Source organism: Armigeres subalbatus, chromosome 1 (assembly GCF_024139115.2).
Source record: "Armigeres subalbatus isolate Guangzhou_Male chromosome 1, GZ_Asu_2, whole genome shotgun sequence".
In the NCBI taxonomy this organism is placed as follows: Eukaryota; Metazoa; Arthropoda; class Insecta; order Diptera; family Culicidae; genus Armigeres; species Armigeres subalbatus.
Genome location: NC_085139.1, coordinates 39,530,667 through 39,543,883, shown reverse-complemented (window position 1 = coordinate 39,543,883; position 13,217 = coordinate 39,530,667). Strand labels below are relative to the sequence as shown.

General features: G+C 45.9%; 2 protein-coding genes across 2 annotated transcripts; both read left to right on the top strand.

Annotated features, from left to right (window-relative positions):
- Positions 1-2,881: 2,881 nt before the first annotated feature.
- Positions 2,882-6,268, top strand: LOC134206107 (uncharacterized). Its single transcript, XM_062681802.1, has one exon. The coding sequence runs from the start codon at positions 2,882-2,884 to the stop codon at positions 6,266-6,268; it is 3,387 nt and encodes a 1,128-aa protein (XP_062537786.1).
- Positions 6,269-6,614: 346 nt separating this feature from the next.
- On the top strand, positions 6,615-8,183 carry LOC134206106 (uncharacterized). Its single transcript, XM_062681801.1, has one exon. It carries the CDS (start codon positions 6,615-6,617, stop codon positions 8,181-8,183), a length of 1,569 nt encoding a protein of 522 aa, XP_062537785.1.
- The last annotated feature ends 5,034 nt before the right edge of the window (positions 8,184-13,217 follow it).

The window sequence follows — 13,217 nt, the reverse complement described above, 5'->3', positions numbered from 1 at the left end:
TAAAACTTCGGAAGAAAGTTCGGTTCGGAAGTCCCGACTTCCGTATTCTAAGTTGGTGCTACGCCGACAATAAATATCAGATGACCGAGGACGCTGCCTTGAGTTATCCCAGATGACATTGGGAAGGTATTGAACGTCTGCAGTTTTCCGTCACAAAAGCTTTGCGATCAGATAGGTAAGAGTGCTGCCATTCTGTGATCTACGTAGGGAATCCTATGTGATTCAGCTTGCCGAAAGGTGTCGAAAGATTTGGCTAAATCAGCATAGATGGCATCCACTCTCCGCTTCACTTCAAGCTTTCGCGATATAGTTGACACGTAGCACATCAAATTTGTTGTTGTGGAGTGCTTTTTCATAACGCCGGGCTGGCAGCCAGAGATAATCGGTGCAGCTTCTCGAAAACCTTTCTTAAACAGCAGAGGATGGATATACCACGATAGTTGGTATCGCAATTTCGGCTTCCAGATTTATGGATCGGTATTATGGAAGCGGTTTTCCAAGCTACTGGAGACACGCTGTCTTGGAGCGAGCGGATGAACACATCCGCAATGGGGGTTTCTAACGTAGCGGACAATTCTTGAAAAATCCAGGAGGAAGATTATCTGTTCCTGGATCTTTAGATGTTTCAGGATCATTGAAAGCTGTTCGAATCTCATCTGGAGAAAATAGCGTGTAAAGCTCATGTTGTAGGAAGGTATTTGTCCTAAACAGTTTTGGCGACGGATAGGAAATGCTCTGCTGGAAACACGTTCGAAGTACGCTGGAAAAAGGTTTTTTTGCTTCATTGCTTGTTTGTCCAATTATATTTCACCAAAGAAAGATTCATCTAGACAGAAGCTTGAACGTAGAGCACACAGTTTTCGTGGGCAGCAGAAAGGATTTCTTTATATTCCAGCTCTAAATCACAAACTCTGTGCCTGTCAAAGACGTTCTTGATTAGGAAGTATCGCCTGTGCAGCTTAGGGAGACAAGGAACTGCAAATCTCTTAACTTCGGAAGCACACGCTGTTGGAGAATAGTTCAACAAAACCCCAGTTGATTCAACCCTGTTTCTATAATCGAGACTGCAGTTCGATCCATCTGCAAGGCTATGCCAATACCCATGATCTGGTTATTATAGTCACTTCGTACACTACACATGCGACGGTAAGGAATTTCGAAAATTAAAGTAAATACGGCGCTGGCACAGGTATACGAGTGGACGTCCGTGTGAACGAACCAGAGAATATTTCAACCGTTCAGCAGAGAGATAACGATGACGTCACCCATATGGTTCTATAGTGGTGATTAAAACCAGCTGAGATTGGGAGAAAATATGAGGATGGACACGACGGTCGACGGACCCGAGTAATTCATCGCATAGAGCGATCTCGGCCATAAGATGACCAGTAGGCGAGCAGAACATCAGAGTAAAACTGGCTACGATGGAACGTGCGGCCGCGCGCGCAGAATTTTATTCGATTTGTGTGTTAGATTGTAAGCAATAAATGTTAGTCCTATAAGAGTAAAATAAATGTAGTGTTTTTCCTCTAAACTGTAATAAATGTAGTGTTGAAATGTTTTGAAATGTTGAGTGTGTTTAGTGTTGTGAGAAATCAGTCCATATATATATATATTGAGACCTGTGCATTCCATTGCACCTGGATTTGCTGTTGGACTTCCTATCGAGTGTTGGAGAGCTGACTGATAGCTATTGAAGGAAGAATATGATATACAGTTCCCCAACATTTTGGTCCTGAACGAACCGGATCGGACCGACCGGACACGGACTGAAAGAGCATTGGATTTAATCGGATAAAGGAAATCGATTGTGGAGAATTATTGCGCCATTGCAAAGCCATTGGAACGGAACAATTAGAGGTAGCCATCATTGCACTCGCGGATGATTGGAGCGGTAGCCATCGAGTTATGCACAAGCCAGGGGTTCTTCATTACAACACTACAAGGTTCACTACAACTACGCTCGAAGATTGAGGTCATCTTTGCGGTTTGGAAAAGACGTGTGACTTGCTGTGGCGACGAGCTGCGGAATACTGAGCTAGTATCCGAACTGATTTTCCAGACGATTGAAGACGATTTGTGCGTGGGCGCTTTAGGAACTACGATCCGTGTTGAATCTAGGACACTATTAACATCCTGCAACCTACAATCGATTCGCCGTGGTTGAAGAGGTGGCAACGTATATCTTCTGTACGGGTGAGTGCTTTGAATTGTATATGTCACCGAAGCGGGACGCAGAAATATACACTTTGTGATTTGAGTTTATCCTCTTCAATTTATTGGCCACGAGTCCCTGAATACAAACTGTTCGATACCAGAACAATCATCTGGACTTTGCTTGTTTTTCAATTTGGATTGTTGCTGTTCATGGTTTTCCGGGTTAGTTAAACAGTATATGCCTTGCCGAGGCCTAAATGTTTGCATACTACATGTCTGTTTCCTCTTCTGAACCCCACCCTACAAATGATAAATATTGAGCTGCTGCTGTCGATTTGCTGTCCTAGCTGCGAAGATTGAAAAATTTTGCAACGGTTTCGGAATTGAACTGTAAAGCTGTTAGCTCTCCTAGGTGAGTTCTACAGTATATGCCTGCCGAAGCCTAGGACTTCCGGAATACTACATGCCTTTTTCCTCTTCTCCAATTGCATCCATCATTACGAGTTGTGCTCCTGGTGCTGTTGATGTGTATTCATACATGCTGTAAGCTGAACCAATCGTGACGTGAGGCGTGATCCGGTTGGATGAGGTGTAGTTGATCGTGGGGCAGCATATTGTTCTTCCAGGTAGGCTTCTACAGTATATGCCTGCCGAAGCTTAGGACTTTTGGATCTCTACACCATCCTATTTCTCTTTTTGTTGGCTCGAGTGACGTACAACAACCATGCCTCCCAAGGATAAGAAGCCGCCAGCGCTGAAGCTGTTTATGGTCCAGCTCAAGAACATCCAGACGGCTTTGGACGACATCTTCAGATTCGTGCAGAACTACCAGCCGACTTGTACTGTTAGCGCAATCAACATTCGTCTGCAGCGAATCGATGAGTTGTGGGGGCGGTACGAGGAGACGTTGAATGACATCCAGGCTCACGATGACTTCGAGGATGAGGAAGGAGAGTTTGATGAGGCTAGGTTAAGGCATAGCGATAAGTATTATGAATGTAAGGCTTTTCTTATGGATAAGGTCAAGGAACGGGCGGGACCTGATGACGGAGATTCGTCGATACGAGGAAACGAGACGTTGCCACATGGGCATGGTACACTTGATCATGTTCGTTTGCCTCAAATCAAGCTCCAGAATTTCAACGGGGACATTGACGAATGGATCAGCTTTCGGGACTTGTATACCTCTCTCATCCATAGAAAGACGGACTTGCCTGAAGTGGAGAAATTTCACTATTTGAAGGGTTGTCTTCAAGGTGAGCCAAAGAACCTTATCGATCCCTTGAAGATAACGAAAGCAAACTATCAGGTGGCTTGGGATTTGCTGATTAAGAGGTACGATAACAGCAAGTTGTTGAAGAAGCGTCAAGTACAAGCCTTGTTCAACTTGCCAACAGTAGTTAAGGAGTCGGTAGTGGATTTGCATACCCTGATGGACGGGTTCGAGAGAGTGGTCCAGAACTTGGATCAAGTGGTTAAACCCGAGGAGTACAAGGATCTTCTACTTGTTAACTTGCTGACAACTCGGTTGGATCCTGTAACTCGAAGAGGATGGGAAGAACATTCATCCATCAAGGAACAGGACACTTTGGCAGATCTAACTGATTTCATGCGTCGTCGGATACGAATCCTGGAATCACTCCCAACGAAGACTTCGGACAGCAAGGGATCCCATCAATCGCAACAGCCAATGAAGATGAAGTCGTCAGCTGTGAAGGCCAGCTACGGCTCCGTACAATCGTCTGGGGGACGATGTATGGTTTGTAAGGAGAACCATCCACTTTATCAGTGTTCTTCTTTTCAACGGTTGTCGGTGCGAGAGAGGGAGGCGGTGTTGAGATCGAACTCTCTGTGTAGGAATTGCCTCCGGCCGGGTCACATAGCGAAGAATTGCCCGTCTAAATATTTCTGCCGCAGCTGTAAAGGTCGTCACAATACATTGGTGTGCTTCAAATCTGGGAAAGATGTATCAGCGAAGGTTGCTGCTGCTACGGAACGCAACAATTCTCCTCCTCCGGATGCTGGCGAGCATTCGGGTTCGACATCCGCCCAGGTGGTGAACGTGGTCGCCACCGATTCTACAATATCTGGTGCAGCTCAGCAGTTCTCCTCCCATGTACTTCTGGCCACGGCGGTCATTATCGTGGAAGATGACGAGGGTAGCCGATTTCCGGCTCGAGCGTTGCTGGACTCCGGCTCTGAAAGCAATTTCATCGCAGAACGGTTGAGCCAACGACTGAGGACGCGTCGAGAAAAGGTGAACATCTCGGTACTTGGTATAGGTCAAGCAGCTTCAAAGGTGAAGCACAGGATTCAAGCAATGGTGTGCTCAAGAATTACGAATTTCTCTCGGAACGTGAATTTCCTGGTTCTGCCGAAGGTAACTGCGGATTTGCCAACGGCGAAGGTCAACATGAACGGATGGAAGATGCCTGACGGGATTAGTTTAGCGGATCCAGCCTTTTTCAGTCCCAGTGCGGTGGACATGGTGTTGGGCATCGAGTTCTTTTTTGATTTCTTCGAATCTGGTCGAAGAATTTCCATCGGAAACCAAATGCCGACATTCAATGAGTCGGTCTTTGGATGGGTGGTGTGCGGAGGTCAAACAAAACAAACGGAGAGCCTACGTGTTAACTGTAGCACGGCAACTACAGCAACTTTGGAAAAGTTGATTGCACGGTTTTGGGCTAGCGAAGAAGTTGGTAGTTCGAAGATTCTTTCCACCGAGGAGCAAAGGTGCGAAGAGTTGTTCCAGCAGTCGATTCACAGGGAATCCGACGGTCGGTATACTGTTTCGTTGCCGAAGGATGAGGACGTCGTTTCAAGGATTGGCGAGTCACGGGATATCGCCTACCGGCGTTTTCTAGGCACGGAGCGCAGATTAGCCAGGGATGCTAATTTACGAGAGCAGTATCACCAATTTATGGCGGAGTATATACAGCTGGAGCACATGACTAAGGTTAAGGATACACCAGAGTCCAGGAAACGTTGTTTTCTACCACACCATCCCGTCATCAAGGAGGCTAGCACCACTACGAAGGTTCGTGTGGTGTTCGATGCGTCTTGCAAAACGTCGTCAGGAGTATCACTGAACGATGCTTTGCTGGTGGGTCCGATCGTCCAAGAAGACCTTCGATCAATCATGTTTAGAAGTCGCATGAAGCAAATAATGCTGGTGGCCGACGTGGAGAAGATGTTTCGGCAAATCTTCATTTATCCGGAGGATCGACATCTTCAATGTATACTTTGGCGTTTCGACACTGGTGCAGCTGTTGACGTGTATCAGCTAAATACTGTCACCTATGGGACAAAACCTGCGCCTTTTCTAGCGACACGCACTTTCAATCAGCTGGCAACTGATGAGAAGCTACAGTATCCGCTGGCTGCTAGAGCAGTTACGGAAGATACGTACATGGATGACGTTATCACAGGAGCGGATACGATTCAAGCAGCAAGCGAAATTCGGAAGCAGTTGGAGGAAATGACCTCTAAGGGAGGATTCCGGCTGAGGAAATGGGCTTCCAACAAACTGGAGGTACTGGAAGGAGTTGCCGAGGACTATTTGGCAATTCATCTATCAGAAGGAATTAACCTGGACCCTGATCCGGCCGTCAAAACAATCGAACTGACATGGATGCCGAATAGCGATCAACTGCGATTCCAATTCGACATTCCATCGTGTCCCATCACCTCACAACTGTCAAAACGGCAAGTGCTATCTGTGATTGCGTCTCTATTCGACCCGCTGGGACTCATTGGTGCAGTCATTACAACGGCTAAGGCAATAATGCAGCTTTTGTGGAAGATCAAGGCTACAAACAATCAGGCATTGTATTGGGATCAGCCGTTGCCTTCGACGGTGGGTGAGCTGTGGAGAGCTTATTACGACCAACTTCCCATATTGAACGATCTTCGTATCGATCGCTGTGTGATGGTTCCCAGAGCGGTAGTAGTCGAAATACATTGCTTCAGTGATGCTTCGACCAAGGCATTTGGCGGATGCGTATACAAAAGAGGTGAGTACGATGAAGGAAGAGTGAAAGTCCGGCTGTTGTCTTCGAAATCAAAGGCGCCGTTGAAGACACAGTCCATTCCAAGACTAGAACTTTGAGGAGCCCTGTTGACAGCACAACTGTACGAGAAGGTTCGTGAATCCATCAAAATTCCAGCTCGAGCGTTTTTCTTGTTAGATTCCATTTGTGTATTGCATTGGAATACGTTCGTGTCAAATCGTGTTGTGAAAATCCAATCTATAGCTAATCCGTCATTAGTGGCAGCATGTTTCAGGCAAGGATAACCCGGCGGACTTGATTTCTAGAAGTATCAATCCAAAAGATATGGTAGAGAATACTTTCTGGTGGTAGGGACCGGAATGGCGGAAACAAGAGCGGGAAGGCTGGCCATGTTCATCAGCGGAGTTGACTTCGGAACAAGTGGATCAAGAGCGGCGACGAGAAATGGTATCCTGTTCGGTTTCGGTGGAAGCAGAGTTCAACGAATGGTATTTGGGGAAATTTTCGTCCTATTCGGACCTCATTCGCCGAACTGCGTATTGGTTGCGGTTAATGGAGCTACTTAGAACAGACGTGCAGAACCGTGTTGCATCAAGAAGTCCTTTGTCTACCAGAGAGCTGGCCGCGGCAGAGCTGACCCTAGTTCGGCGAGTGCAGAGAGAAACCTTTGGAGGAGAGTGGAAAGCACTTGCTAAGGGAGAAGAAGTGTCTAGGCGATCCCCACTTCGCTGGTACCACCCGTACATCTCGGATGACAATGTGATTCGTGTCGGCGGCCGCCTTGGGCATTCAACGGAGACCCATGATGTAAAACATCCGCTGGTCCTACCAGCACGTCATCAATTCACTCGGATGGTTCTTCAGCATTTTCATTTGAAACTTCTGCATGCGGGTCCTCAGCTATTACTCGGTGCGGTTAGACTCCGGTTTTGGCCTTTGGGTGGTCGAAATCTGGCACGTTATATTGTGCATCAATGCATGAAGTGTTTCCGGTGTAAACCTCCACCAATTCAGCAGTTCATGGGAGAGCTGCCAGCACCACGAGTCACAGTATCACGGCCATTCTCGCAAACAGGGGTTGACTTTTTTGGCCCGCTTTACATCAGACCAGCACCTCGTAAACCAGTTGTTAAGGTGTATGCGGCAATTTTCGTTTGTCTCTGCACCAAGGCAGTGCATCTAGAGCTGGTGACAGATCTAACGACAGAACGCTTTCTACAAGCCCTTCGTCGGTTCATTGCCAGAAGAGGGAAATGTCAGGATATTTATTCTGATAATGGAACAAATTTCGTTGGTGCTAGAAACAAAATGGTGGACTTGCTACGGTTACTGAAGTGCTCTGATCATCGCGAGAAGGTTGCTAAAGAATGCAATGAAGAAGGGATTGAATGGCATTTCAACCCACCATCCTCGCCCCACTTTGGAGGACTTTGGGAGGCGGCTGTTCGCTCAGCTAAAAACCATTTGCTCAAGGTCATGGGTGAATCATCTCCATCGGTTGAGGATTTGAGTACACTTCTGGTGCAGGTGGAAGGCTGTCTCAACTCACGGCCTCTTACCCAAATGTCAGACGACCCTGATGATTTAGAGCCCTTGACACCAGCTCACTTTCTGATTGGAGCTTCTCTGCATGCGCTACCGGAACAAAACCTGGAATCAGTTCCTGTAAACCGGCTGGATCGTTATCAGCTAATCCAAAAAAAAATGCAGGAATTCTGGAAGCGTTGGCATAGGGAGTACTTGTGTCAACTCCAAGGGAGGACTAAACGTTGGAAGCGTCCGGTTAATATTGAAAAGGGGAAGTTGGTTGTTATACGTGACGGAAACATCCCTCCGATGAAGTGGAAAACGGGAAGAATTACAGAAATACATCCAGGAGCTGATGGAGTGGTTCGCGTGGTAACGTTGAAAACAAAAAGTGGATTTTTGAAGCGGGCCGTAGAGAATTTATGTTTTTTGCCAACTCAGGAACTATCGGATAATGAGCAAGCAATTTCCACAGAAAAGCAGTAAATCCTTTCCCTTCCTAGTCTTTTTTTTCGAAGAGGATTTTTAATTTCAGAAATAACACTCATTTCTGGGTGGGTGAGGATGTTGGAGAATAGTTCAACAAAACCCCAGTTGATTCAACCCTGTTTCTATAATCGAGACTGCAGTTCGATCCATCTGCAAGGCTATGCCAATACCCATGATCTGGTTATTATAGTCACTTCGTACACTACACATGCGACGGTAAGGAATTTCGAAAATTAAAGTAAATACGGCGCTGGCACAGGTATACGAGTGGACGTCCGTGTGAACGAACCAGAGAATATTTCAACCGTTCAGCAGAGAGATAACGATGACGTCACCCATATGGTTCTATAGTGGTGATTAAAACCAGCTGAGATTGGGAGAAAATATGAGGATGGACACGACGGTCGACGGACCCGAGTAATTCATCGCATAGAGCGATCTCGGCCATAAGATGACCAGTAGGCGAGCAGAACATCAGAGTAAAACTGGCTACGATGGAACGTGCGGCCGCGCGCGCAGAATTTTATTCGATTTGTGTGTTAGATTGTAAGCAATAAATGTTAGTCCTATAAGAGTAAAATAAATGTAGTGTTTTTCCTCTAAACTGTAATAAATGTAGTGTTGAAATGTTTTGTACAGAAATTGAGTGTGTTTAGTGTTGTGAGAAATCAGTCCATATATATATATTGAGACCTGTGCATTCCATTGCACCTGGATTTGCTGTTGGACTTCCTATCGAGTGTTGGAGAGCTGACTGATAGCTATTGAAGGAAGAATATGATATACAGTTCCCCAACACACGCATACTCGCCGATGTACTCAAGGACCATGGATTCGGCATCGTAGCGCTGCAGGAGGTTTGTTGGAAGGGGTCAATGGTGTGAACGTTAAGAGGTAATCATACCTTCTACCAGAGCTGCGGCAACACACATGAGCTGGGAACAGCTTTCATATTGATGGGCGATATGCAAAGGCGCGTGATCGGGTGGTGGCCGATCAATGAAAGAATGTGCAGGTTGAGGATCAAAGGCCGGTTCTTCAACTTCAGCATGATCAACGTCCATAGCCCACACTCCGGAAGCACTGATGATGATAAGGACGCATTCCACGCGCAGCTGGAACGTGAGTACGACAGCTGCCCAAGCCACGACGTCAAAATCATCATAGGAAATTTGAACGCTCAGGTTGGCCAAGAGGAGGAGTTTAGACCGACTATTGGAAAGTTCAGCGCTCACCAGCTGACGAACGAAAACGGCCTACGACTAATTGATTTCGCCGCCTCCAAGAATATGGCCATTCGCAGCACCTCCTTCCAACACAGCCTTCCGTATCGGTACACCTGGAGATCACCACTGCAGACAGAATCACAAATCGATCACGTCCTGATTGATGGACGGCACTTCTCCGACATTATCGACGTCAGGACATATCGTGGCGCTAACATCGACTCTGACCACTATCTGGTGATGGTTAAACTGCGCCCAAAACTATCCGTCAGCAACAATGTTCGGTACCGACGATCGCCGCGGTACGACCTAGAGCGACTGAAGCAACCTGATGTCGCCACTGCATACGCGCAGCATCTCGAGGCAGCGTTGCCGGAAGAGGGTGAGCTCGATGGGGCCCCTCTTGAGGACTGCTGGAATACAGTTGAAGCAGCCATTAACGACGCAGCGGAGAACAACGTCGGGTATGTGGGACGAAGTCGACGGAACGATTGGTTCGACGAAGTGTGCAGACAGATTCTGGAGGAGAAGGACGCAGCGCGGGCGGTCGCGCTGCAGCAAGGTACCCGGCAGAACGTGGAACGTTATAGACGGAAGCGGAGACAGCAGACCCGACTTTTTCAGGAGAAGAAACGCCGCCTGGAAGAAGCGGAGTGCAAGGAGATGGAACAGCTGTGCTGTTCTCATGAAACACGCAAGTTCTATCAGAAGCTCAACGCATCCCGCAAAGGCTTCGTGCCGCGAGCCGAAATGTTCCGGGATAAGGATGGGAGCATCTTGACGGACGAACGTGTGGTGATCGAAAGGTGGAAGCAACACTACGAGGAACGTCTGACTGGCGCTGAGAGTACAGGCAGTGAAAGTCAAGGCAGCGGAAGAGATGACTACGTCAGTTCAGCGGACGATGGAAGCCAACCAGCCCCCACCTTGAGGGAAGTTAAGGATGTCATCCAACAGCTAAAGACCAATAAATCAGCTGGTAAGGATGGTATCGGAGCTGAGCTCATCAATATGGGCCCGGAAAAGCTAGCCACTTGCCTGCACAAATTGATAGTCAGAATCTGGGAAACTGAACAGCTACCGGAGGAGTGGAAGGAATGGGTTGTATGCCCCATCTACAAGAAAGGCGACAAACTGGAGTGTGAGAACTTTCGAGCGATCACCGCCTACAAAGTGATATCCCAGATCATCTTCCGTCGTCTATCACCATTAGTGAATGAGTTCGTGGGAAGTTACCAAGCTGGCTTCGTTGACGGCAGCTCGACAGCGGACCAGATCTTTACTGTACGGCAAATCCTTCAAAAATGCCGTGAATACCAGGTCCCAACGCATCATCTGTTCGTTGATTTCAAGGCGGCATACGACAGTATAGACCGCGTAGAGCTATGGAAAATTATGGACGAGAACAGCTTCCCTGCGAAGCTTACCAGACTGATCAAAACAACGGTGGATGGTGTGCAAAACTGTGTGAAGATTTCGGGCGAACACTCCAGTTCGTTCGAATCGCGCCGGGGACTAAGACAAGGTGATGGACTTTCGTGCCTGTTGTTCAACATTGCGCTAGAAGGTGTCATGCGGAGAGCCGGGTGTAACAGCCGGGGTACGATTTTCAACAGATCCAGTCAATTTATTTGCTTCGCGGATGACATGGACATTGTCGGCCGAACATTTGCAAAGGTGGCAGAACTGTACACCCGCCTGAAACGTGAAGCAACAAAAGTTGGACTGGTGGTGAATGCGTCAACGGCGAAGTACATGCTTGTGGGCGGAACCGAGCGCGACAAGGCCCGCCTGGGAAGCAGTGTTACGATAGACGGGGATACCTTCGAAGTGGTCGAGGAATTCGTCTACCTCGGATCCTTGCTAACGGCTGACAACAACGTTAGTCGTGAAATACGAAGGCGCATCATCTGTGGAAGTCGGGCCTACTACGGGCTCCAGAAGAAACTGCGGTCGAAGAAGATTCGCCACCGCACCAAATGTGCCATGTACAAGACGCTTATAAGACCGGTTGTCCTCTACGGACATGAAACATGGACAATGCTCGAGGAGGACTTGCAAGCACTCGGAGTATTCGAGAGACGGGTGCTTAGGACCATCTTTGGCGGTGTGCAAGAAGACGGTGTGTGGCGGCGAAGAATGAACCATGAGCTCGCCCAGCTCTACGGCGAACCCAGTATCCAGAAGGCAGCTAAAGCCGGAAGGGTACGATGGGCAGGGCATGTTGCAAGAATGCCGGACAGCAACCTTGCAAAGATGGTGTTCACTTCCGATCCGGCAGGGACGAGACGACGTGGAGCGCAGCGAGTGAGATGGGCAGACCAGGTGCAGAACGACTTGGCGAGCGTGGGGCGTATTCGAGGATGGAGAGATGCGGCCTCGAACCGTGTATTGTGGCGTCAAATTGTTGATTCAGTGTTATCTGTTTAGATGTAGACTAAATAAATGAAATGAATGAGAAAGGATGGGAATCGATCTCATTGAGCGCTCTATTGGTGGCTAAGCTTTTGCTTTTTAAAGCCAGGATTTGCAGGTCACTTCTCTCCACAAGAACGTACCCATTGTTGACGAGATCTTCGCCGTGTGAATACCGAGGGGTGGCAACACAGACGATAAATACCATCCCGACTAGAAGGTCATATCAAAATTATATCAACCTATGTTATTATGTTATACTCAATTTTTATAACAAAATTTGATATAAACATGGTGCAGGATGTTGTTAAAATATCTAAATTTGTATCAAAAACTACACTACTGGATACAAAAAACTATAAAATTTTGTTATAACTTTAACATAAAAATAACATATTTTGATAGAAATTTATAACAGAATCAGATACAAAATATATTGTTTCTGTGCAGTTGGAATCTTTACAGGTCGTGATAGGTCTCCAGATTGTGATCAACAATCAGAAATTTTTGTTTTTGTTCGAACAAGAATATTTTTCGAGAACATGGAACTAACAACATTACAAATAAGGCAACCTTCTCAAATTATATTAGCGTTGTGATATCTATGACTGGGAGACTTTGCTACATCTATTTTAATTGCCTATAGAGCATAACAAAAATTTAACACAATTTTAACATATTGTGATATTTATATCTTATTTTGATACAATTTTGTTCTCAGTAGCCATTATCTTTCAAATGTTGTAACAGGATTATATCATAATATGATTTGAAAAATGCCTTACACCGAATTGCCCAATAGTAGGCAATTAAAATAGATGTAGCAAAGTCTCCCAGCCGTAGGTATCACAACGCTGATATAATTTGAGAAGGTTGCCTTATTTGTTATGTTGTTAATTTCATGTTCTTGAAAAATATTCTTGTTCAGAAAAAAAAAACAAAAAAAAATGATTGTTGATCACAATCTGGAGACCTATCACGACCTGTAAAAATTCCAACAGCACAGAAACAATATATTTTGTATCTGATTCTGTTATAAATTTCTATCAAAATATGTTATTTTTATGATAAAATTGTAACAAAATTTGATATTTTTTTGTTTGCAGTAGTGCAGTTTTTGATAGAAATTTAGTTATTTTAACAACATCCTGCACCATGTTTCTAACAAATTTTGTTATAAAAATTTAGTATAACATAATAACATAGTATGATATAATTTTGATATGACCTTCTAGTCGGGTACAGTTGGGCAATTCGGTGTTCATTTTTCAAATCATATTATGATATAATCCTGTTACAACATTTGAAAGATAATGGCCACGGAGAACAAAATTGTATCAAAATAAGTTATAAATATCACAATATGTTAAAATTGTGTTCAGTTTCTGTT